Source organism: Vigna unguiculata, chromosome 7 (assembly GCF_004118075.2).
Source record: "Vigna unguiculata cultivar IT97K-499-35 chromosome 7, ASM411807v1, whole genome shotgun sequence".
Classification (NCBI taxonomy): Eukaryota; Viridiplantae; Streptophyta; class Magnoliopsida; order Fabales; family Fabaceae; genus Vigna; species Vigna unguiculata.
This window is the reverse complement of record NC_040285.1, coordinates 39,834,519-39,860,701: the sequence shown is the minus strand read 5'-3', so window position 1 is coordinate 39,860,701 and position 26,183 is coordinate 39,834,519. Positions and strand designations below refer to the sequence as shown.

The 26,183-nt window shown below is 30.5% G+C and overlaps 3 protein-coding genes and 3 non-coding genes across 6 annotated transcripts; all 6 read right to left on the bottom strand.

Moving 5' to 3' along the window:
• Nucleotides 1–8,102: 8,102 nt before the first annotated feature.
• Nucleotides 8,103–9,146, bottom strand: LOC114190752 (zinc finger protein ZAT11-like). Its single transcript, XM_028079758.1, has one exon. It carries the CDS (start codon nt 8,746–8,748, stop codon nt 8,221–8,223), a length of 528 nt encoding a protein of 175 aa, XP_027935559.1. The 5' UTR covers nt 8,749–9,146; the 3' UTR covers nt 8,103–8,220.
• Nucleotides 9,147–10,460: 1,314 nt separating this feature from the next.
• LOC114192853 lies at nt 10,461–10,656 on the bottom strand. The gene has a single exon (XR_003606172.1). It is a non-coding gene; the product is annotated as a U2 spliceosomal RNA (small nuclear RNA).
• Nucleotides 10,657–12,829: 2,173 nt separating this feature from the next.
• Nucleotides 12,830–18,210, bottom strand: LOC114191772 (2-oxoglutarate dehydrogenase, mitochondrial-like). Its single transcript, XM_028081153.1, has 10 exons — nt 18,041–18,210; nt 17,880–17,933; nt 16,093–17,777; nt 15,786–16,012; nt 15,371–15,703; nt 14,513–14,759; nt 14,246–14,374; nt 13,939–14,154; nt 13,702–13,825; nt 12,830–13,583 (listed from the first exon to the last, which is right to left on the bottom strand). The coding sequence occupies exons 3-10, from the start codon at nt 17,656–17,658 to the stop codon at nt 13,345–13,347; spliced, it is 3,081 nt and encodes a 1,026-aa protein (XP_027936954.1). The 5' UTR covers nt 17,659–17,777; nt 17,880–17,933; nt 18,041–18,210; the 3' UTR covers nt 12,830–13,344.
• On the bottom strand, nt 12,833–13,029 carry LOC114192843. Its single transcript, XR_003606162.1, has one exon. It is a non-coding gene; the product is annotated as a U2 spliceosomal RNA (small nuclear RNA).
• Nucleotides 18,211–19,605: 1,395 nt separating the features above from the next.
• LOC114192833 lies at nt 19,606–19,756 on the bottom strand. The gene has a single exon (XR_003606152.1). It is a non-coding gene; the product is annotated as a U4 spliceosomal RNA (small nuclear RNA).
• Nucleotides 19,757–21,904: 2,148 nt separating this feature from the next.
• On the bottom strand, nt 21,905–25,135 carry LOC114192791 (ras-related protein RABE1c-like). Its single transcript, XM_028082606.1, has 8 exons — nt 24,844–25,135; nt 24,472–24,544; nt 24,033–24,133; nt 23,335–23,400; nt 22,946–23,043; nt 22,687–22,749; nt 22,523–22,615; nt 21,905–22,284 (listed from the first exon to the last, which is right to left on the bottom strand). The coding sequence occupies exons 1-8, from the start codon at nt 24,914–24,916 to the stop codon at nt 22,201–22,203; spliced, it is 651 nt and encodes a 216-aa protein (XP_027938407.1). The 5' UTR covers nt 24,917–25,135; the 3' UTR covers nt 21,905–22,200.
• Nucleotides 25,136–26,183: the final 1,048 nt, after the last annotated feature.

The following is a 26,183-nucleotide window of genomic DNA, read 5'->3' as shown; positions in this document are numbered from 1 at the left end:
CGTATGTTTACTACAACTAAGTATAGCTGAGTATAAAACCAGTAAAAGGAAATTCAAAATTCAAATTACAAAGCTTTGCTATACAAAGCTGTCAATAATATGTAACAGAGTGCAGAAACATCTGACAGTAGAAATGTTCTGTTATCATGAGTTTGTTTCAAAACATTTGTTGCTCCATTGTTCTGGCATGTCTTTGACATGTTCTACAACTATGAGAGTGAGTCTAACATGAAGTGGTTTTCTAAGAATCAATATCCACACTTAGCAAATTACACATTAGGTTTTCTTGTTCTACTTTTTAACAAAGAAAGGCATAAGCTCTGTTTTAGGAACGACCAGTGTTGGGTTCTGTCTTTTAGGACTAGCCAGACTAAAAACCTCCTGTGTATAGGTTTATCTGATTATATATGGTTAAGAACATTGAAGTGTGAATATGAAAATCTAAGGCTATATGTTTGGATTAGTAGAGGCACATAAGATGGAATGGAATAAATGCTTCATTCTATTGTTTGAATGATATGATAGAATGCGATTAGAAAAAATATTCATATTTACGTTTTGCATTTCTCATCAATAACTTCAAACATGTCCTAACCCACCGCAGTATTTTCATTTTATCACTTTACATGTTACTGGACGAAAGAAAATAAGAAAAGGAAATATAAAAGGCTTTTTCTTCTTATACGCATGTTTTACTTCACATCTCCATATTTTTTAGGAAAATAGTTTTTTTTTAGAGTTTAAGGAAGGGTATTTATATTTAGCTCTTATAATTTTACCAATTCGCATTTCGTTATCCTTTTAGAGGAAAAGTTATTTAATCAACATCGTAAACTATAATTTGGTTGAACGCTAATTTTATTAATTCATCTTATTTATTATTAGATTTTGTTAATTTTAATTTTGTTCCAATTTGATCCTTAAACTTTATTGTTTTTCTTTTTGTATAAACACCTAAAATGTTGTAATTAATCCTTAAAGCGTACCAATTTTTTTCATAAATAATTTTCAGTAAAATATTTAAACTAAATAATTTTATTAAATTTGTATTGTTAATAAATTGATTCATTTAAATTAAATTAAATTAAATACGATGTTTTTGAGTAAGTTTTCAAAATTTTAATATTGTTGAAATTTTTAGTAGTTCAGGATCCATAGTTTCTACATATGACTCTTCAAACTGATAAACTTAATTTTTTAGACGATAAAATGACTTAAGCAACAAGTTAAACCAAAGTATTACATTTTTAAGAAATTCTAGAATTTTACATTAACAATTAGAATTTATTTGTAAAAGTCGAATAGACATTTTAATTTTATTTTTTAATTTCATCTGAATTCTTGTTTTTATCATGTTTTTTACATATGAAAAATGAATTATAATCCCAGGTAAGAAAATTAAATATTAATGACATTTAATGTAAACGATTAAAATCAAACTTACTAGGGAAAATATATATTATAAAAGATTGATAAGTTTTATCGATTAATTAGAATAAAATTAATATGCTGGGTATCTATTTACAAAAACAATAAAAGTTAAGTATCAATTTGAACAAAATCAAAGTTCAAGGTATCATAATGTGATTAAGTTTGAGGATCAATTAAATTAAAATCAAAGAATTGTGCTATTTTCCCAATCTTTTAAAATTGTAATTTTATTTTTTTCTTTTTGTAAAATATACATAATATTAAAAATTATGTTTTAGATTACACGTGATCAAATGCATTTTTTTCTACAATTTCTTATCCAGAATTATGTGAACGGTGTTTATTCTAAGTAATTTTAAAATGATAGTTACATAATGCCTTTTGTTACTATTCTATAATGGTTGATACCTCATTTTGGAATGAATATATGTTACTATTCTATGTTGGATACTGTTCTAGATTATACATTTTAGAACACCTCTCGTCCCTTTATTTGTTATCTAACATATGTAATTCAAATGTTTTTTACAATATATTTTGGATAACTATTTTTTTTTGGAATATATCAATGGAACAGAATATATTTTTGTATAACTTTTAATAGAACATTGATTGTTTTTCAATTGGTTATTAGGATTTTGAATCTGGTTTTGGGTTTGGGGAACCATGAGTCCTAGGGTTCCAATAGTTGTTGTGGGTGATAGAATTTTGATTGTTCCATTGATTGGGGATATTAGGTTGGGAGAAAGTTGAGATTTTGAGAAGTAAATGTTTGAAAATTGGGGATTTAAGTAATGGTTGGGGGGTTGGTAGATCCCACTACTGCATTGATTCTAACTAACATTCACATTACAATTTACAATAACATGAAGAAAATTCATTATAGAAAAGTGAAAGTTCCTATGAATGGGTCTTATAAAATCCAGGTCCAATCACACATATAAAAGTTGATCAGAGTAAAATTATTATGATTGTTTGTATTAAATTTTCTAAAAAATAATAGAACGATTAAATGATTAATACTTTATATTTTAAAATATATGTTACATCTATATTGATTTGTATGAATAAAAAAGTAAATAGTTTTAAATTAATAAAAAATTTATATTGTTTATTTGAAATGATTTTTTAATTAATTATAAGTTTTAAAGAAATTCTAATTAATTTATATTCATTAAATAGTAATTAGTTGGTAAAAATTTCTCTTTATAACTTCATTTATCTTCAAAATTAATTGAGTTTTGCTTGTAGTTATTAACTTAAAATGAAATTACTTTTCAGAAAGTACACTTTTTGCATTTATGTTGCATAAAATTGTGCCACTTAAAAGATGTCAAATGTTAATAATAGTTTAGTATCTTAATAGCCTCCTATTTGTCTAGTTGTGTGTTTGTTTTAACATGAAATAAACTCGTTCACAGTGAATCCTAGAATTTGTTCTCGCCATGTAAATTTGTGTTAAAACATTAAAATCTAATTATAAGGAATTCAACTATTTGTACATGTATTACAAGTTATATCAATTACGTAATACTTCATCAGGACATTTATTATAAATATTAAAATATTTAGAATTTAAATATTATTTTAAATTTGGATTCTTTGTTTTTTTTTGTTGCTTTTATATGTTGTATCTTGAAAATACTATAATAGTCACTGATTTTGAAGTATTAAAATACATTAATTTTTCTAAAATATTAATATAATATATTTTTAATGCTTGTAGAAAATAAAAAAAAAAAACTTTATTACTAAAACTATATTAATGATGCATTCTCGAATTTTATAAAATTTTTTATCCTATAATATATAAAAAAAATATATAAAATAACTGGAATGGAATGACACGGCTAAGCATAAAGTATATATTATTACGATATATCTTAAATAGTTTATATAACTTTGACTAAATCACAGTGCGATATTTTAATTTTATTATATTTAATATTGCTTTTGCAAACCTAAAAAAGTATTCTAATTAATAATATATATTAAATTCACACATCTAAGATGTTGTAGGTTGAGCATGTTCTTATGATGAATTAATTTGTTTCTGTGACAAAATAAGGTATTAAAAATTGTGGGAAAATTGAATAGTCAATTGCTTCGACCATTATATGAAATTGATGGAATGAAATTACTAATTTTGTAAAATCAATATTTATTAAATATAAAAAAAAAAAAACTAACTTTTGTGGTTGACTGTTCGGGTCAAACTATACAAGTCAAATTGTCTTTTTTGTACTTTTATTCTCTTCTTTCCAGCCAGTTGGTGTGTACCTTCCAAAAAGTAATATCTTATAAATAAAGTGGCTATTTTTAAATGTAATAAATAAAAAATTGCATATATAAATTTTTTTTAAATGGTAGACAAGATATAATTATATTTTAACAAAGTCTACATATATTTGTCAGGTAAAACAACCCATACAAGACATTTTAAATAAATAGAATATTTTATAAATTGTTTTATTAATGTAACAGTTAAATAATTTAATATTGACTCAACAACCATGTGTACACGTTAAATTTTAGATAGATCACATTTGTAGTTGGGGAGATTCCTAGGTTTTATAGTCCAACGTATATACATAGTTATGTTTGTGAAAATAATATTTCTTGTAAATTGTATTTGTATAATGAAATATCAATTAACTTCAAAACTTTATTTAAAAACTATAAAATTAAGGTTTAATAGCATTTTTTATCATTATAATAATTTAATGTTTTTTATCATTAGTTACTAAAATTGAACTAAAAACATATAATAAGAAAAGTAGTTGTACAAGTAAATACGAGTTCACATCTTTTTAATGGACACATATCTTTTTAAAATAGTATAAAGATCACATTGAGTAAACAATAAACAGTAAAAACATTGAATTATTGTTAGAAATATAGGAAAACAATTTGTTATATTAAGTCTAAAATTAATCTATCTAATTTTTTTAATTCAACTGCTAAACAAAGTAGAGACTACTACCATTTTTCTCTTGCACACATTTGGTCTTATATTAGTATTTGTAGAAACCTTTACATGGTTACCTCATGAGTGAGAAAAGTGTTCAAGTTATTTTGTTTTTTGGTTATGCTTTTCTTTGTCAAACGTGACCATGTCATTGCTGAAAACCAACCTTTCTAGAACAAGCTATCTATGAATATCTTCCCAAAATGTTGTAAGTTTCATGTCCTAATCAACCTCATATTAAACAAATCACAACACACGTACTGTAGCCAAGTAAGAGGTTTTTTCTTTGATTCAACGAGCTAAAAGACAAAAAACCACCTAAAAAAAGTCCAAACTAAACACAGAATAATATTACATATAAAAAAGTCTTAGATATCATATGTGAAACTGTTCATATATTATTATTTAATAAGCCTAATATTCATACAGCACATTTTTTAAATTGAAGTAAAAAAAAGTAAGCGTCACTTAAACATAAAAAACTGTCAGAAATTCAAGTGCGAATTTAAATCTCACATTGAGTAAAAATGAGAAAGTTAAGCACTATATAAGGATAAAGACTCATTATCTTAAGGTTTTATGTTAAGAGTGGTGTGAATCCCTTATACGTGGGTTTGGGCTCATATCCATTGATATTGTATCTTCTCGGTGATTCTCTCTTGAAAGATTCAAAAAAACAAATATGTTTTCTAAATCTCCGAATAAATCCTGAAGAGATAATAGAAATAATTGTTTGTATTATAGCTCCCAAAAGTCTCTAATGGAATATGACTAAAAATTAGAAGGAAAATTGGTAAGTTTAGACAAAATCTGAAATTATTAAATATGACGAAGGATAAAATGTTGAAATAGTGTGTAAGGTGTACATAAGCACATAGTTGAAATGTTGTTAACCAAGGAAAATTTTGGCACACTCTATGACTTGGCAATCCCATCTTATGTGCCATGTTTCTAAGTTTAAGATTGATAACTACATTTTCTAGATATATAAATAACTTGGTGCACCTACCTGACGTAACTTGTAGTAAATTAGTATATAATTCATGTGAGGTACCATGAAATCAGGTCAAAACTTACGATGTGTCAAATTTTAGTTTTTTATGGATCTTTTATAAATATAATATACCTTTTTACACTTCATGTGTTCTATAGTGACATAAAATAAATTAATATAGAACTTAACTAATCAGAAATGATTGTTTGTACGATAATTAAGATAATTATATATAGTAATTAAGCTTGAGCGTGGTGTAACTTTCTCTACACGGTTAATAATACACACAGTATTTATTCATATACTTAAATATATAAAAATTTGTAATGACAAAATGATTTTAATAATGTCTAATTAATGACCGATGTTAGGGATAAAAGATAATTAGTCATTAATAACTCATTTATATATTAATTCATAAATTAAAGTTATTGGTAACTAAAATGATTTTTAAATTGGTTAGTACAGTATTGATTTATAAATCGGTTATTAATATTAATTACCAAGATTTTAAATATAAAAAAAAGTTAAACACTAAAATTGATTATTAATTAGACATTTTGTTATAGTCAAAATTTTATATTAAGTAAAATTATAATTTTGTAGTAGATATACCGGGCAAAAAATTGTGAAAACTTGTTTGATTAAAATTATTATATTTGAGACAATAAAAAAATGTTGATCTACTTGAATAAATAAGAATTACTTTTTATTAGTATAATTATTAATGTACTAAAATGATATATATATATATATATATATATATATATATATATATATATATATATATATATATATATATATATATATATATATATATATATATATATAACCTTGTTAACTTGTCGTGCATTTGTCGATTACCTAGTATTCCAAATTGTCATGATAGTTTACGCTGGTCATATAGAAGAAGAACGAAGCCAGAACATAATTATGAAGAAACTGTTTAGAAGAAGGATATTTCAACATTAATGAAAGCTACTAAGTATTGAAAAATAATTAAACAATAAAAGAATGTACTTATCTAAAACCATTATATTTGTAAAGTATTGTGTGTATCACTATTAAAAAACTCATATATTTTCTGCCAGTTTTATTTTAAATTTTTTTCGTAGAAAATACTTACAAATTTTATTGTGAAAAAAATTTTGTAAAAAATTGTTATCAATTTTCTTGCAAAATATTTTGTATAAAATACTTTTCGCAACAAATTTTGTAAGAAATACTTACAAATTTAATAATTTTGTAAGAAACGATTACCTACGAAAGAATTTCATGTCAATTAAAATTTTTAGAAAAAATGACAGAAAAAAATCTTTTTTTACAAATCATTTTAAAAATTTTGCAAAAAAAAGTCTCATGTAATATGAAAATTTTTAGTAATGTATATATAAGTGGAAACTTTTAACTTTTAAATCATCTTGGAAGCCAACTTTTCAAATGTCTTATATCATCAATTTTACCACATGAATTCTTTCAAAGCCAGATTCTTTTAATACTAATTACCAGTTCTTTTCAATAATTAATCCTACAAAACTCGTATTTGGAGCATAAAACCCTAGCCTGTAATGAATCCATGCTCAAATTTAGCTTACTCTAGCTAGTAGTAGCCACGAATATTAAAATGGTTAAAATTGTTGAACACAAAGTTTGAACTGAAAGTGGGAATGAAACAAGTTTCTAGATGTACGCAGGTTGTTGTTGTTGTAGGATAAGGTTTCATTGGAACCAACTGCACGGCACTGCTATTTGAAAAATTGTTACCTTCTAGATTCCCATCATGTCCACGGAAATTGGATAATACAAAATCAATCCCATAATAACATTCCAACGAATTTTTCTTTCATATTTTATGAAAAAAATCTAGTGAAAGGATCTGTTCTTCGTTAAGTGACAGAATCACTAAAAGTTACAAAGTACATCAGGGACAAGTACATATACTTGCATTTCAATGTTAATAAGTTATGTCTAATTTAATCTCACAAAACTAAATTTTTAAGATAAGATTTGCACCTTATTTATATATTATGATTTAATCTCTAGTCGACGTGGAACTTCTACCTTCATCATCATATTTTGAACTACCAATAGGATACGTGTTTTTTGAATAATTATACATAAAGGAAAAGTTATTTAGAATAATCAGAAGCAGTTATGCAGATCACTTTCTATTCCCTATTAAGAAACCCGTTTTGTATTTGTTTTCCTTGAGAACGTGCATCATGCATGTTTGCAACCTTTGACTTGATTAAATAAATATACAAAGAGAAATCAAAGTTTAGTTCGTATTTAAAATTTTAAATTTGCAGTGCTAGGTTGTATAGAATTGTTTCCACCATGAATCACGTTCTGAAAATTGAATTTATTATCACACCAATCTCATAATCTTGTTTAATGACAACTGCAAAATGACCTACAAATTAAACAATGTTAGTATTCAAGAGAAGAGAAGATTGAAATCTTTCAAATATTTTAGGGTTTTTTGTGGTGAGATGACAAGGAATATAGCTGTATTTTAGGTTTTGGAACAACAATAATTAATTAACCTCTGCGTTGTTAAGTGTATAATAGAAAAATTAAGCTTAACAGGCCTGAGATTACAGCACTTGCAGAACAATTAATTAGCTTAATGATATAAGCCATGATGAAACATGCCTTCAGTTAAACTATTTTAGCAGAATTGACTTACAAACATGTATTTCTCATATATATATATATAGTATATATGTATGTATATACCAAGAACTGAACAAATAAAATTTACATAAGAGTAAAATAAATGAAAAAAGGGAACAAAAAACCAGTGTCCTACACTACAAGAACATATTCAATTGAAGCAGTGAACCAAAGGAGCTGGTTGTCTGATCTTCAAAAACTCCAAATCATTCTCTAATGGCGTCAAATTCAAATCAGGAAACAGAACTCTCTCGTTGCTGCTATTCATTTTTGTTGAAGAAGTTTTATGAACAGTGGTAGCATTGTTCATGTTTCCATTTGAAGATGATGATGATGATGATGTTCTATGGCGTCTCATGTGTCCTCCCAAAGCTTGCCCTATCGCAAACTCCAAACCACAGATTGAACACTCATGAGTCTTAGGCTTTGGTGGTGAAGCATCAAGAACATGGCTATGCTCACTCTCTCCCATCGTCAACCTAGGTTTCTTGTGACTCGCACGGTGCCCTCCAAGGGCTTGAAACGACGGAAACTGCCTCTTACACGTCTTGCACTCAAACACACGGTGGCCGGAAGAGTAGTTCAAGTAGTTTCTGTTCTCAAATTCCCCTCCTGCAGAAAGCAACATCAAGTAGTTGGCCATGGTTACGCTATCAACTTCTCTTTCTCTCTTCATCATCACTGTGCCTCAAATAATATGAGAAAATGGAGAAAAGGGTTATGAAAAGAAGAAAAAAGAAAGGTGTGGAATGTGATATGAGACTTTGAAAGAGTATGGTGTGTGTGATATTTATAAGGTTGGTTTTGTTTGGTAGATTAAGATTTGAGACACTTGTTCTGATTGATATGGTTGAAGTTTGTGAAGAAGATATGTATGAGTAATATTGTGTGAACGTGTACTGTGCAACAAACACACTGTGCTTGTGACTTTGTTGAATTGAATAAGGGTTACGTAAGCAAGTACGAGTGATGGAGCAATTTAAAAGCAATGTATTGGATGCATTGAACTAGGGTTTCTCCTTTGACTTGTTTTGGATTGTTGTGAAAGTAAGCATTGCAAGGCTCATGTTTACTCAACTAATTCAAAGCTACCAAAACATTTTATAGTATTTAAAATTGTTGGACTGAAATTCTGAAATAATAGTAATGGTTTAAGAAAAGGGGTTGTTCTAGATGGCAGCCACTATAAGATAGAATTGAAGTGTTGGTGTATTGGACTGCGCTGTTTACTTGGAAAACTATTTATCTTCTAGACTCTGTCTGACCAAGGAAAATGGAATATTACTCTAACGTGCTGCATCTGTTTTTGCTCACCGAAGTTCATACATTGATTGAATACGATATTATTAGAAACATAAATTATTCATCTTGTCTCCGTTATATAAGCATTTTAGAGTTATAATTGATTTGGTGAGTTCAAGAAAAAGGTATTGTATGTCATACTTTTGTCCTTAAAAGACGTCTCAAAAAGTGGAGGGAAGTAGAAATATTTAAACTTCGTTTGACCTCGACTTCTAAATGATGTGAGATTTATTGGGTATACCAGAACAATAATAAACTAATAACTAATATTTATTGATAAAAAAAAATTATTATATAACTTTGAATAGTAATGCCTTATAACTGTACAACATATATATTTATAGGGTGTGTTTGTTGTGGTGACACCATCACTTTTGAATGAGAGTTTGAATAAAGAGTTATTAACTAATGACATTGAATATGGTCAAAAGTCAGCTATAGAAGTGGTGTTATCACTTCATTTTTCATTAGATAATGTTATCTCACGATTTATGTTGTCTTTCGTATTGATTAATTGTATCTAATATGTTGGTGTACATTAAGATTTATTTATGTAAACAATAGGAAACTTGAGATCTATGTAAGATTTAACTCCTAAAAATTAGTGGAGTTAAGTGAAGTTTGGTATTTAGTTAGTGCCAACTATGAGTATTAACTTCTCCTTGAGAGATAAAATAAAAAATTGAGATTAAAAAGTAAAAGATGTGTGACAATCTCCTAAAGAAACAAATAAATAAAGTGGAGAACATGGAGAATAGAAGAGTACTTAAAGTCAAATCACACATGCATCTGTTTTAATTTGTTTAATTTCTTCTCTTTTTATCTTCTATCGTGTAAGTTTACATTCCTGAAAGAATTAAGGGATCACCTTGTATATATGAAAGAATTTTACATTGGATGGTTTATGTATGTCTACATATATTATATATAACTAAATATAATACATTAATTAAATATTAACAAGTAGCAATGTACATTTGAAACTTAATTAATTATTCACATAAAATTCAAATTCAAGGCACATGGAACACACAACACAAAACAATGAATCTAGTTCGTAAGGTGAACAGAAAATTATGAAACTATATTAGAGGGTGTGCCAGGCCCATGTTATAGTGCAACACAAAGGCGACACTTGAAAGCCCCAATAGCAAGCCATTGTTTTGGACCTTCCCCTTTAAAAAATTAATTTAATATCGTGTGGGCCATTGGTCCACATATCAGATATTAAACTGATAAGAACAGATACTACACTTGATCTTAGCCAAAAGGCCGAGAAAGGTATGAGTTCTCTTATGTTGTGAGACTGCTTTTATAATACAACATCAAGGGACTGTTATATATTATAGTCTATGTGGGATTCACCACTGCATTGTGTAATCCAGTCCCATGATCAGTACTCAAGCTAAAACTGGTAACTCTATAGTTAACTAATTATGAGACTAGTGGCAGAGTGCTTAACAAATCCTAGGTTGTCCTTGTAATTGAGTTTTGTGCAACATACTGAATTGATAATTAAATTAAATTCAAAGAATAGTTAACTCACTTTAAATGTAATGACCCATTTGACTTCATAAATAAATTCAAATTTGTTTATCAAGTTGTATTAAACATTTTATTTAAAAATCTGCTATTAAAAAATTATTATTTGACGTTAGTTAGCTTTCTTTTATTATATCTTGAATTGGAACCAGGATATTACATTATTTTAAACTTTAATCATCATTAAATTATAACATTTCATTTCATGATGGGTTAAATGTGTTTTTAGTCCCACAAATTTAAGTGAATTTTAAAATTAGTTCCTTTTCGAAATTTTATACCAATTTAGTTTAAAAAATGCGTGGATTTAGTTCTTACAAATTTTTGATAAGTTTATTTGACATTTTAAACGTATTTTATAATAACATTTGAGTTAATATTAAAACAAAAATGTGTCAAACGGTGTAAATAATTCAAATACTATCATAAAATACGGTTGAAACATCAGATAAACTTAACAAAATTTGGTTAAAAAGACTAAATTCATGCATTTTTAAAAATGAATGACTAAATTGGTCAAAAATTTTAAAGAGAGACTAATTCCAAATTTCATTAAAGCTTGAAGGACCAAAAACATATTTATCCCTTCCATGATTTAGTCATTAACTTATCTCTCAATAAGCCTTCACAATGCATTGTTTTGGGGAACTATAAGTTATTTCTACATTTTTAGTTGTTTTTGAATGATTATTATTATTATTATTGATATTAAAAAAACTAAAAAAATAAGACTTATATAAATGTTAATATGTTAAATGAATTTTTATTATGGTGATAAATAAGTAGATAGAAATAAATGGATGTATAATTTATTATGAAAATAAAATAGTATGATTTAAAATGAACTTTTAGTCTTGGATAGGTAAGTAGACAAATATAAGTTGATAAACAGCTTGTGAAAAATAAAATATATCAGACTTTTATAATACATTTTTTATAGGTGAGTCTACGCATTTTATGGTACTATTTAGACATTAACTATTTTCCTAGTTGATTGTCTTTAAAAGTATCTATCTGAAAAAAAAATTAGTAATAATATTTTTTGGATTTCTTTTATTTTTTAAAGATTATACCTTCTTTTGTACTTAAAAAATGGGAAAATTATGTTAGAACTAATCTTGAAATAATGTGAAAAAAGTCTTCAAGGAATTAAATATTCCTTTAGAGAAAATAATTGTTAGATGAGAATACATAAAAACAGTCACAATTCTCAATCAGTTACATTTTAATCAAGATCAAGTAGCACATGTAAAGAAGAATACAAAAAGAGTCACATGTTTTATTGTTAAACCACAAAACTCATTTCACTTCATGAATAAATTCAAACTTGTTAATCAAGTTCTATTAAATTTTTTATTTAAAAATCTACCATTAAAGTTATTTAGAAATCAGTATTACATATTTTAAATCATTTGTTATAAAATAATATAATTTAAAATTAAGAAAACACTCATCAATATATGTTAGAAAATCAAAATCAAAATAATTAACATTCCAGGGTTCACCCTTTAACTTATCTTAGGAACTGTTTTTGAGGAACTTTAAACTGTAAGTTACTTTAATATTTAATTTCTTTGGAAAGACTTAGATAACTAAAATATTAATAATAATATATCAATCTTTAATTACCCCACCTAATAACAAAACCAACTAATTAGTAATTACAAATATTTTTTCTAGATAATTGTATAAATCCTACTATAAAATAACTTTTATTCGTCCATAATAATGCGTGAATAGTTTATAAAAATAACATGTATCAATTCTATTAATATTTTTCGCTTTTACAACAGCAAAAAATAAATTAAAGACTCTAAACAATATCAAGAAGAGAGTTCAAAGCACTTGAAACTCACAAACAAAATTAAAAATTTCAACACTACCTAAGAGAGTGAGAAAATAAATAATGAAACTAGCTTGAAGGGTGTGCCAGGCCCATGCTGTAGTGCAACACAAGAGCGACACTTGAAGGACCCAGTAGCAAGCTACTGTTGTGGCCCTTCCCCATTTAAAAAATTAATTTAATATCGTGTGGACCATTGGCCCACATATCAGATATTAAACTGATAAGAACAGATACTACACTTGATCTTAGCCAAAAGGCCGAGAAAGGTATGAGTTGGACAATGCTAGGAGTTTCATTTTATAATGCAATATCAAGTGACTGTTATCTACTATAACCTATGTGGGACTTAAGAAATGACTCAAATTAAGGTCTGGTAACCGAGAAAGATATTCCAAACTAATGCATAAATAAGAGTATAAAACCTATGAAAGACTATTACAAAGGATCAATACAACAGGGGGAACAACATAGCTATATGCTAAAACAATTGGATAAACCCTTTACCCATGGTGAAATCTAAATTATAGACACTATCAAATGGATAGTGGCTTAAAACTGGTGCAGAAACCATGAATATGGTGTGGCTCAGTAAGGGAAATTGATTGGTTCTGGTTGAATGGCTTTGTGAACTAGCTCAGCCTGCTCCTTATGGTGAACCTTGAGGAAACCAGTAGCTGTTGCTGCAGAAGGAGCACGACCAGCATATTTAACATCTTCATAGCCTCCTCTACCTACACCCTTCATGGAAGTTACGAGCCGAGGTAAAACATATGTGTATCCACCCATGTTCATTGGCTCTTCTTGACACCACACAACCTCCGCATCTGCCAAAAACACAATGAACTATAATGTAAAATAACTAATAACTAATAACAGTAACAGACACCAAAGCTTCAACGTCACAAAAATTAAAAATACAACCATTTTCGAAAGACCACTTACTTGGATATCGTTTAAGCTCTCGTTGGACAAGATCATAAGGGAAAGGACAGAGCTGTTCCACCCTACATATTGCAACATCCTTTGCATCTTCTTTTGTTCGCTGTTCATCAAGTTCATAGTAAACCTGCAAGGAATACAAGACATTGATAGTTACAAAAGCATGTCAGAAAACAGTGATAAGTCGTAGCTGTAAAACTACTTAAAATATACAAACACATTCCAATCAGGATCACACACCTTTCCAGAGCAAAGTACTAAACGTCTTATACCCCCTTCAACGTCCTTGTGATTATTTTGGTCTTTTATGAGACGCTTAAATCTGGTTCCCTGTTTGTCAAAACCGGGGTGTCCTTGAACATCATCAAACTCGGATAAATGTGATCTGCAAACCTTACTACGAAGCAGGTTCTTAGGGGACATTACTATAAGAGGTTTGCGGAAATCCCTGTGTATCTGGAAGAAAACAGTGCAACAGTGAGAAACTAAGTACCAAAAATCAAGTGACAAAACTAACATCAACTAAACCATGGTATCAACTACAAACCTGCCGACGTAAAACATGGAAAAAATTTGCAGGAGTTGTAACATTCACAATCTGCCAATTACACTCCTGAATTTGTTTCCGAAGAGTAGGATCCATCTCAGGAATAGTATAAGGATGGTCATCAGCCATCTGCGAATAAATTAATGAAAACGTTTAAATACTATCAAGAGTGAAAAAACATAAGATAGAAACTTCACAAGCAAGCAACAAGAGACAATTATTCAAGTTATTCGTTGAGAATTAGAACACAAATTTATAGAAGAGCACCTGAAGAAAGCGTTCCAGTCTTCCACTTGAATGCTCAGGTCCTTGTCCATCATAACCATGAGGGAGTAACACAACAAGCCCAGTCTGACGGAGCCACTTAGACTCACCAGAACTCAAGAAATTATCAAATATAACTTGAGCCCCATTAGCAAAATCACCAAACTGAGCCTCCCAGATCACCAATGAATTTGGATTTTCCATTGAGTAACCCAATTCAAATCCAAGAACACCAAACTCAGAAAGTGAGCTGCATATTGCATGAAAGATTAATTAGTTAAGAGATTCATAGAATACCATCTATCCTTTGTTGAGCATGCATTTCACACTTTATTAAAGTATTAAATGAATTATACTGATATTTATTATGATTTATGGGAGAGATGAAGTTTCATCAACATAAAGACGCACAACATCATTGTCATTGTATAGGTTGAACAACAACTCTAATTCCAGTATTCTGCGATAGTACATGTGATAAGTAAGGCATTGAAATTTGAAATGAACATGATGACAGGAGAGTAATTACATCTGCAGGCACTTGCAGAAAGAAAAATTCAATGAAAGATCTATTTAACCATCATTAATTGTTTATGAAAAGGTTCATCAATAAATTTCATCAAGAAAACTAAAAATATACTTCTAAATGGTCAATACAGCTTTGGCAAAGTATCACATACATTACAATCTACTGTAAAACATGTCATATAAACAGATAGGGATGAGCACTTAAGACAGATATGAATTCAAATTTTAGAAGCTGAAGACACATGAGAAACACAAGACAGAAAAACAATCATACAAACCTGGTTTATGTTCTTTTTAACAAGATTTAGTATATGTGTGTTAAAAGCATATTACCTGTTACTAACAGTAAACATCTCTTCATTTTGATTCATTATGACATGGTCAAGGGGGCAATATCTCTCTCCAGTTGTCTGATCATGAACTACAGCATGGCGATGACTAAACGTTCCCCTTTCAACGTCCTGACCGCTTAACCGAACATGGTTTCCTTCAACAATCAATGTTGCAAAAGCAAGAGCCTCAGCAAATCCCCAGTCAATATCTTCTCCTGTTTCAACCATTTGGGAACGCTGTTCATAAATTCTCTTCACCGCTTTATGGGGATTAAAATTTTCAGGTAACAGCGTGATTGCTTTCCCTACATTTTTCAAGATCTCTGGTTTCACCCTGCACAGGATAGACCATAGATTTCAGCTTCTATGCTACAACAGAAAAGATTCAAAGCATCATTAATAATAATTTATCATACCCAGTGTTCCGGATGCGTGAAATTTGTTCGGGTGACTTGAAACCAGACCAATATGCTGAAAGCCAATCTCTTCTTTTCGGAACATAATCTTTGCTAGCTAAAAATTCATCATTTAGAATTGATGTCACCTTTTTATGTATCTTATCAATGTCTTCTCGTCTCAGCTCCCCAGATTCCAAAAGCTTTTTCTGGTAGATCTCAAGAGCTGATGGATGGTTTCGGATGACCTAATATAGCAAAGAAAGTTGAAAAAAATTGATGGACTAGTGAAAAAGAAACATGTACAGTAAAAAAGAAAAGAGCTAACCTTATACATTTTAGGCTGTGTGAAAGATGGTTCATCAATCTCGTTGTGGCCAAATCGACGGTAACAAACCAAGTCAACAACCACATCCGAATGGAAAGTTTGGCGCCATTCAGCTGCAAGTTCACAGACATGAACAACAGCTTCCACATCATCACCATTCACATGAAAGATGGGAGCATTTAAGGCTTTGGCAACATCAGTGCAGTACTGTGAAGATCTTCCTGATTTGGGGTCGGTTGTAAATGCAACTTGGTTGTTGAACACAATGTGTATAGTCCCACCAGTAGTGTAATTTGGAAGAGCACTAAGATGAAGTGTTTCATAGACCACACCTTGTCCAGCAAAACTACCATCTCCATGAATCAAAACCCCCATGTTCTTCATTCTGTCCTTATCATTTGAGTAATACTGCTTCGCTCGAGTTTTTCCAACAACAAGTGGGTTCACTGCTTCCAAGTGACTAGGATTTGCCACCAATGACAGATGTATCCTCTTCCCACCCCTTGTTGGTCGGTCATAGGATGTTCCCAAGTGATATTTAACATCACCAGTTCCTGTGTAGAGTCCAGCTTCATCCGCAGGTTGTCCACCACTAAACTCGCAGAAAATCTGACGAAGTGGCTTCCGAACTACATTACCCAAAACATTCAATCTTCCTCTATGTGCCATTCCCATAACAATACTCTCAACCCCAAGATCAGATGCTCGATCAAACATTTCTTTCATACCAGGAATAATACTCTCTCCCCCTTCAAGCCCAAATCTCTTTGCAGATGTCCACTTGGTGGCCAAGAAATTTTCAAAAAGTGTACTCCAGGCAAGCCTATCAAAGATAACCTCACGACGCTCACGATTATACTGTGTTGGTGTAAGGGTCTCAATTCTATCCCTAAGCCAATTACACTTCCCACGATCCGGTATGTGCATGTACTCATACCCAATGCTTCCACAGTAGGCTTGCTCAAGCCGTGTCAAAATGGACCTCAGAGTCTGCACAGGACGATTCTCAGACAAAAACCCAGACATCTTCCACACCCCCAGAAAGAATTCTCTGTCAAGATCAGCCTCGGTGAATCCATAAAAGGCAAGGTCTAACTCATCAGGGACTTTTCGTTCTTCCAGACCCAAAGGATCTAGCTTGGCTTTCATGTGGCCGTTAACCTGGTATGCTCTCACCAGCAACAGCAATTGCATACTCTCCTGAATTGTTTGTCCAGAAATTCCAGGGGAGGTAGAAGCCTGACCCACAAAGTTCCTGAAGAAATTGTCCCAGGACTCATCAACACTGTTTGGATCAGCTTCCCAAGCCCTTTGAAGCTCCTCTAAATAGACACTACTTGTCCCATCCAAGAAATTGTCTGTTAGTTTAGAAAGGGGCACGGGGCGAGGAACAGGAGCAGTTTGTTCTCTGGATTTGAAAACTGTGCTGTGTAAGTTTCTAATTCTACTTGTTGATGGAAGGACTGTGGTGGTTCTTTTCCCACAATACAGTGCTCCACCTCCATAGAGATTTCTCCTAATTGCTTCATGTTTTGCTATGCTGGAAGCAACTCTAAGCCATGCCATAACTCTATCTCTCTCTCACACACACAACACACACACACTCTGAAGAATCAATCAAGAATATCTATCACCAATAACAGTATCTCCTCTTCATGTATCACCCTTTCCTATCAATTACCAAACTAACCAAAAAAGACACAAGTTCAATTAATTAATGGACAAGAAAGAACTAATGATGTCAAACAGATATGTTCTGAAAAGACACTAGCAAAGCAATCACTCACACACGGTGAAGAGTGTTCTGAAAATTCTGTCCTGAGATTGAAGAATGCGCTTTCCTAGATAAATGTAATAAAATTACTGAAAATACCAACACTGATAACATAAAACAAAAATCACTACTGAGAATGAGCTATTGCAATTGAAAGAGAAAAGAAGATGATACCACAGTTAAAGGAAGAGAGACACAGAGAGATTGAGATGAACAGTGGACATGGTTTAATGGTGGTTGTGAATGAGTTTTGAAGTTTTAAATTAATGGCAAATTAACTGTTTGTTTCCAGAACATGCTGATGCTCATGCAGTGCATCCATTCTTCTATCTCTGCTTTCTTACTTTCTCATTTTAGTGGGTCCTGAGTCCCACCAATATTTAATATATAATATTTTTTTTCTGAGTATTTTCTCTCACTTTCTAGAGCTCGCTTTGAAACGTTGACATGTTGGCACTAGTTGATAAGGTTAGATTTTTCCTCTTTTTTTAGTTAGGTTTCAAAATTCTACAAATTTATTTCAAATATTTCTCATCTCAATACATCCCATGTAAAGAAAAATAACTACAGAACATTAAAATGAACTGACTTTTATATTAGAATATTTTGACATTTTTTTTAAAGTTTAAGATATAAATAAAAATAGTATCCTTGATCATTTAAAATTATAAGTAAAACGCGACAGTTGTCTTGGTAATTATTATAAATATAGTGATTGACACCTTATGAGTAAATTATATATATTTTCCTAAAAATATACTGTCAAGTCCGTTATAAAAGATGTTGAGCTTAAGTAATGTTAATAAATGTTGATAAATCGTAACATATATTAATTATTACAAAATTAATAATCTTATTTCTTTATAAGGACTAAGTCAATGAGACATTCTTGATTCTTCATATAAATAGAGATTTTCAATCTTCAAATGATTGGACTTTCTTTTGCATGAAAAAATCATCGAAGAAAATTTATTCTTTAAATTAAGAGTGATTAATGTATAAATCATCACTTAAACTATTTAAGTTAAATATCCTAAGAATAAAATTTAGGTTTGTGATATCATTATTAAAATTAATAAATTCAATTATTATTATTAAACATAAAGAATTAATTACTATTTATTTTTGTTATTAAAAAGTGGGATGAGTTTTTGTGATGTGAATGTTTTCTTCCACCATTCTTCACCGTAACCATTGGAAGAAAAATTATTGCTAAAGTACATAATCACTCATTTATATATTTAAATCTAATTTTGTTCTACAATTTCAATTTAAAAAATAAAATGAGATTTATATTTAGTTATATGTTGTGAATTTGTTTTATTTCTAAATAGGTTTGGGATTTCTAAGACTAAGAAAGGGAGTTTGTTTTATTTCTATCACTGAGAAAAGAAAAATTATTTATAAGAATATTTTTTTCCCTTAATAAAATTGAATACACCAAAAAAATGTTCCACAATTTTTGACATTTTCCCTTAAATTTAATTTTTTATAACTTTCCTCAATTTTTATTTTTGGATTAGATCACTTACTATCAAATATAATCAACTAAAACCTAGTTACATTTAAATTAACTGAAAATGTAAGGTACATTAGAACTGACTGCAAAAGGTAAATTTACAGTTAATTTAACCAATATTTAAAATCTGACTGAATTAAATTAATTTCTTTAAAGAGAAGTTAATAAGACCTGTATTGAGCCCTAACCCATAAAACAAAACTTGAAACTAAGATTGCAGGACTTTACCCCGAAGGGAGCCCTTCCAGAAATTCTCGAAGGCCAAGGCTGAACCCAGGCCTAAGAGGGGGTTTGGAAATAGTTTTCAACCAGCAATAGACGCGCCTCGGTTAGAACCTCACTAGCTGCGTCATTGCCCCAAGCGCAAAGATACTTATCACCGTATTCGAGAGCTTTATTTATCTTAACTTCGATATATTCTAACTCATGTTTTAGTCTATGTGGGACTTCATGATACATTCCCAACACACATCAGTTAGACATGCCTTCTTTTACCATTGCATAGTGCAGTGCCTGTTATTATATTTTGTCAGTGTACATATCAGGAGACTACAAAAAATTCCGAACTGGCGGAAAATGTAAACTCACCGTAGAAGCCAATCAGAATAACTGAATGATTTCTTTCGACTAAATCAGTTTCTTTAACTCTAGTTTCTCTTACATTGCTTCGAAAATTTTCTAGTAAGAATCAAACGGGTGCTTTATATAAACTTTTTTTTGCTTTTAGATTGTTTGGTGATGGTTAATGAGTTATCTTCTAGGCTATTGCTTTAATGATTAACTTTCAGTTAGGTGTCTTAAAATGTCTTATGCTGAGTTATGGTGTTTCTTGTAAGAGTAGTTGGAGTTTTATTTGTATCTTGATGGTCATCACTCTATATATGCTTGTATGACAAATTTTTCGGTTATTTGTTCTGGTATCTTAATACCATCAACTTAAGCGTTTGGTAAAAATCAATGCAGGAACTCTCTTATGTCACTTATATATGCCTCTTTTAGTTGTCTTTCAGAAGAACAAGATTAAAGTAAAATTCACTTCGGAAGATAGAACTGAACTACTTGGATCTTTTCCATTGAGCTTCCTCAGCTACCTAAGTTACATCTGTTTTCTAGTGAATCATATACCTGTTACAAAAGCATATCAGTAAGGGAAAGAAGTTGTTGAATTGTGTTTGTAATTAATCGATAACTGATTATTTAGGTGTAGCATCAGCTATGTAATATAATTTTACTAATTGGGTTGTGAATGTTAGATTTTGAACAAATTGATATAATAAAGGTGAGAGGTCTCTTCTCTAAGGACTGCTTCTGAAATGATTCATTCTTTCTGAAATGCTTTGCGTATAAAACTCCTAATATCAATGACTGAGTGAAAAACATGATGTTTCTACTTGAATAAGAAAGGTTGTAAAGAATTTTAGTTGCAATCATGTGAATCTTGGTCTTACTATATGTTCATATTTTTCATGTATTTTGTAATTGAAATTTGGATGTTTTTTCTTGACAGTACGTCTCTGCTGAGATAGTCTTTCAAGAGATGCAGCAAATCATCCTGCGTATTTCACTTTTCACTAGGATTCCCTGAGCAAATAGTTGTTGGATTCTATTAGTTTTTTTTCTGTGTCAGGGTGGAGCATCATCTTGCACGGCCTTGAGTATATTGGTTGTAATCTGAAAACTTGAGATTTTTTTTTTCTTCTTAAAAGTTATTTCACAATTGGCTGAGCTAACTTGTTTTTTATTTTTTTACAAACTACTGAGTTTACCAAAGAAAATATGAGGATGACCCTAACATTACCAAATAATCGTTGGTCTGTCATTATGGATCGTCTTTTTGACAACATTGACTTGTCTTACTATGGATAACTAACTATGAATAAACTTTACTAAAAGTTTAAGTAAATGAATGAATACTTTTTTTCTGCTGAAAACAAAATGGATCAACATTCTACACTTTGTATCCAAAATTTATTTTTTACTGGAGGTTTTAAAACTATATCTAGCTGAAAATTCATTCTGACGGGCAAAGTAGATCTTGCACTGCACGATTCATTTTGGGAATTAAAAATCACCTGACTGTTTGCATTCATTTTATATCAAAGAAAGCTCACATTGGAAAGTGATTCTTGCAAGGTACTCTCAGCTAATTTTGTCGTGGTTTAAAGGAGAGGAAAACAAATGGTTATTTTGGTCGTTCTAACAAAAACAAACATTAGCCACTCCATTAGTGTAACTGATACAAAATTTACAAGATTGGAATGATTTTAGATGCATAAACATTTTATGTTTTTCTAGGAAACTTGGCTCCACCTTCCGAACTAGACCATTTCGCGGTGGGTGAAAATATTGCAAGATTATCATGGAATACTAGAATGACTACACCCCTGTACCATTTTAGTCCCTACGGCATTTCACATTGCGGATGGAAACAGCAAGGGTTTCTTCCTTTTTGCTTCCAAGTAAAAACATTCTTAGGTGTTATGATATTTTGCAACAGCCAAAAAACATTTGGACCGATATTTTGCAAATGATCAAGCTGTTGTGATAATCTATCCGCATCTAATCATGATATCCTTTTTAAGAGTCAGACTACAAATGAAAGAGAAAAGTGAAGCAAATTAACTAGTCAGAATAAATTCCACCAACTCAATGAGCAAAGAATTTAAAATATTAACTTTAAAACACGATATCTGCAGTTGGGAGATACTGAGGGTCAAATACATGCTCCCACTAATAATGACATCAGAATAACCTTAGCACCCAGATGAGTGCTATTGCAGAAACCTGCACCACTTGCTGCAGATACCGATTCTTTTCATGAACCGCAGCAAGCCGACTTTTGTGCAGGGTCGCCACCACTGGCTGCCTGATCAGGTTGGTTAATCTTGATGGTCTGAGGCTGAATCAACAGAGAAGAGAGTATCAATGCTCAGCAATTCGGAAGAAGCCACACAATTATTCACTTATTTTGAAACTTAGCATTAAGAAAATCCCAAATACTTCCTAACAATTATTTTTCTTCAAGTACTTGGTTGGTACACACTGGAAAAATTTTAGTTTTTCGGAAGAAGAGAGCACTTGCATATCTCTGGCGAAAAGGAAAAACAAAGGACGTAGAGAAAGAGTTGATAAATTACCTCAGATCTTGAATCTGTGTCTGCAAGCCTTTGCTTGATATCTCTAGCTATTGAAAAGAAAACCTCTTCCACATTCATGTTGGTTTTTGCACTCTGCATGTTTTATTTGATATAAATGTAACGAAATTACACATAACTGTAATGAAATTGGTATTGTCACTCACAGTTTCAAAGAACTTGATACCATACTCATCAGCAAGTGCTTGACCTTTGGAGGTAGGTACAGCCTACAGAATAAAAAGGAAAACCTTTTGTTAGTATCGAAATGCAGACAAAGAAACTACTTAATCTCATATCAGTAAACAAATAAGGCATGGAGAGAATGGAGTAAAAAATGCAATAGCTGCTCAATCAAAAAATTTCAAACCCTGGCCAACTAAGGATGTAAAATGTAAATCAAAAAGTACCCCACGATGTACATACCCTTTTACTTTCATCCATATCAGCCTTGTTGCCAACAAGTATCTTGTTTACGTTGTCAGAAGCATGTTGTTCAATATTGCGAATCCAATTCCGAATATCTGGATAACAATAAACAAGATACATTGCAAGTAAAAAAAGATGAGCAGAACAAATGAAGCAAACTTAACCAAAAAGACAGATTGCTTTGACCCACTGTTAAATGTAAATCAGAGAAAAATAGGGAAAAATACGAAATGAGGAAAATATAAAGAAAATACAATTCATTGGGTCAACTAATGCTGAAATGAATCTACAGCCCTCAGACATTAGTGCGTAAATATATCAAAAGAATGGCATTCAATGAAATATCTTTTAACTTTCAAAAAACCAGGTCAGGGAAAGGAGATTACTATTGAAAGATGCTTCATCAGTAACATCATAAACCAGCAAGATACCCATGGCTCCTCGGTAATAAGCTGCAACAGCATGTAACATTGTAAGACAAGTCTTCCTTTCATCAAAGAAATGGAGCATGCAATGAAATTTGATTTATCCGGAGTGTTTAAAATCAAGTAAGAGTTGAACCTGACAGATTAAAGCATTGTGTCCCTCAATGAAAGTATAATACAAACAAGCCAGTGTGCACTTTAGATTTACGAGTCCATGAATTAAATCACAATTCCTTCAAAACGTGTAACTTCTACCCAAAAGATTTATTTTGTATGAACAATAACTTCTCAACTTAATTGAGTTACGGATAATACTTACAAAAACTATTTTCATTTTTATCAACCACAGCTGAAATATTTCAACTAATTTGTACAATTTGGGTTAAAACGAAGGGGAGGGAGAAGAAGGTAGTAGGTTGGATCCCTCCTCCTAACAATTTGGAGAAACAAAATTGGTTTGGTGGGGTTTAGAAAAGAGGATGGGAGAGATTGTGGGTTCAACTCCTCCCACTAACAAAAACTATCAACTAACAATTGTCAATAAAAAAAAAACACTAACTTCTACAATAAGGCATGTAAACATATGATATAATTACCTACCAAGAAGACAGCTGCCAATTATGAATTCACAGCAAGGTTACCAAAGACAAAACCCATACCTGTGGTAATAGTTCTAAATCGCTCCTGACCAGCAGTATCCCAGATTTGTAACTTAATCCGTTTGCCGTCCAGTTCAATGGTTCTTATCTTAAAATCGATGCTGCCACGGATTATTATAACAAAATTTTATTTTCACCAACAAAAGGATACATACATACAGGTCTGGTCGTGTGCAAATATTTGTGTACACGAAGAGACTAAACATACAGACAATTAACTACCCCTACAACTAAAAATTGTCTATATTAAAAATGACATTCACTAAGCACTATTTTTTAAATGCGCCCCAGACATGAAGTCCCGACTTGCAATGCTTCCAAAAGCCACAAAGGAGAAACAAAAGCATTACAGACAAAATAGTAAATATTCCGGAAACAAGACAACAACATTATTTCACAAGGGATAAATAAAAGAGGTGTGAACAGATATTATACTAACCCAATGGTGGTGATAAAACTGGTTGTGAATGAACCATCAGAAAATCTCAAAAGCAGACAACTCTTCCCCACACCTACAAACATTAAAAAAACAAATAAAAAGAGCAAAACAAAAAAAACTAAAGTACAGAGCAGAGGCAGCACTCCTGGTCCTATACTCAGCTATTTGAGACTATCTCCACAAAACACTAACTCCAATTCCGAAGGAAAACTTGCAATCACGGTTCTAAAAAGCGGTTCGGAGTGATGGAAAACCACGACGTCAAGTTAAGAACGGAAGGTGATAGATATATGAGAGAAAAAGGGAAAAGAATTGTAGCATAGCGTTGAATCTAGGAAAGTAAAAGCGAATGAAAAAAAGGGAATAACGAACCGCTGTCGCCAATAAGAAGGAGCTTGATGAGGTAATCGTAATCGGCACGAGCTCTAGCGGGCGCTGCTGCCATGTCGGAGTGAGAAAAATGCCCTAACGAGCGGAAAGAGGGATCGGAATGGGAAATGGTTAGAAGAAGAAGAAGAAAGCGGTGGGCGACATGGAAAGGGATCCAACACCGAATGTGTTTGCGTTTTCTCTCTCTGCGCCTATCATATCATCCCGTTACGTTTTGCCACCACACTTCTTCTTTCATGCTCCCGCCCACACTCTATTCTCTCCCCTCTCTCTCTCACTTACTTCTCTCTTCTTCCTCTTAATTATATGCCTTCATTTTTATTAATTTCAAGTTATCCTTAGTTTAATTAACATGATATAGATCATCTTGGAAATGATAATGATACACTCTAATAAATATATTTTTGTTACCAAAATCGGTTAAGTTGTTGCATACTATATATATTTGTTTAATTTATTAAAGTATAGAAAGTGTCTGATATTAATTAGAACATGTGTTTGAAGAGAACTTTTGTTTTGACGTGATGGTGAGAAATAATAAGACATGGTTTGTGGCTTGTAGGTGAAAGATGAAAATAACAAGGGTCTTGAAGTGTTGTTTTGTATAAATAGATGATTATGGATCGTTAATTATAATTGATTATTTTTATTTATAATAATATATAAAGATAACTTTTTATTTATGTTCATATTTTAAAATATTAGTTTTATCTTTTAAAATATAATTATTTATTATATTTTTTTAAATTGACAGTTATTTTTATAATTTTTTTAAAAAAATTGTCTATTTCTATTTTTTTCTTTATTTATTAACGGTTATCTTTCTATCTTTTTTAATATATTAACTTAAAAATATTATATTATCATCACTTATTAATATAATATCACATCACATATATTTAAAAAATAAAATTCGTACACACAAGTGCGAAAGTATATGTGTACATTAATTTACCATAATGAAGATAATTGTGGATAATTAAAAATTAATATTAAAATAAATAAGTAAAAATATTTTATTTTATTTATTTAATGAAATAATTTGACAGTTTACTTTATTTTTTTATTTCCTCACTTACTTTCCCATGATCTTAATATTGATGTCTCTTCATTTTCATGTATAAAAAAACTTATAAAGATTTTTATTTCATCATTAAATCGTGTAAAATAAATTTGTTAAATTTACTTTAATTATCAATTATCACAAATTTTAAAAAAAAAATGTTAAAACCTAGCTAACTATAAAAATTTAAAAAAAATGGTGATTTGAATTGTTTTAGATCATTTCACCAAAACCAAACATTGTGTAAAACTAAAGTTCC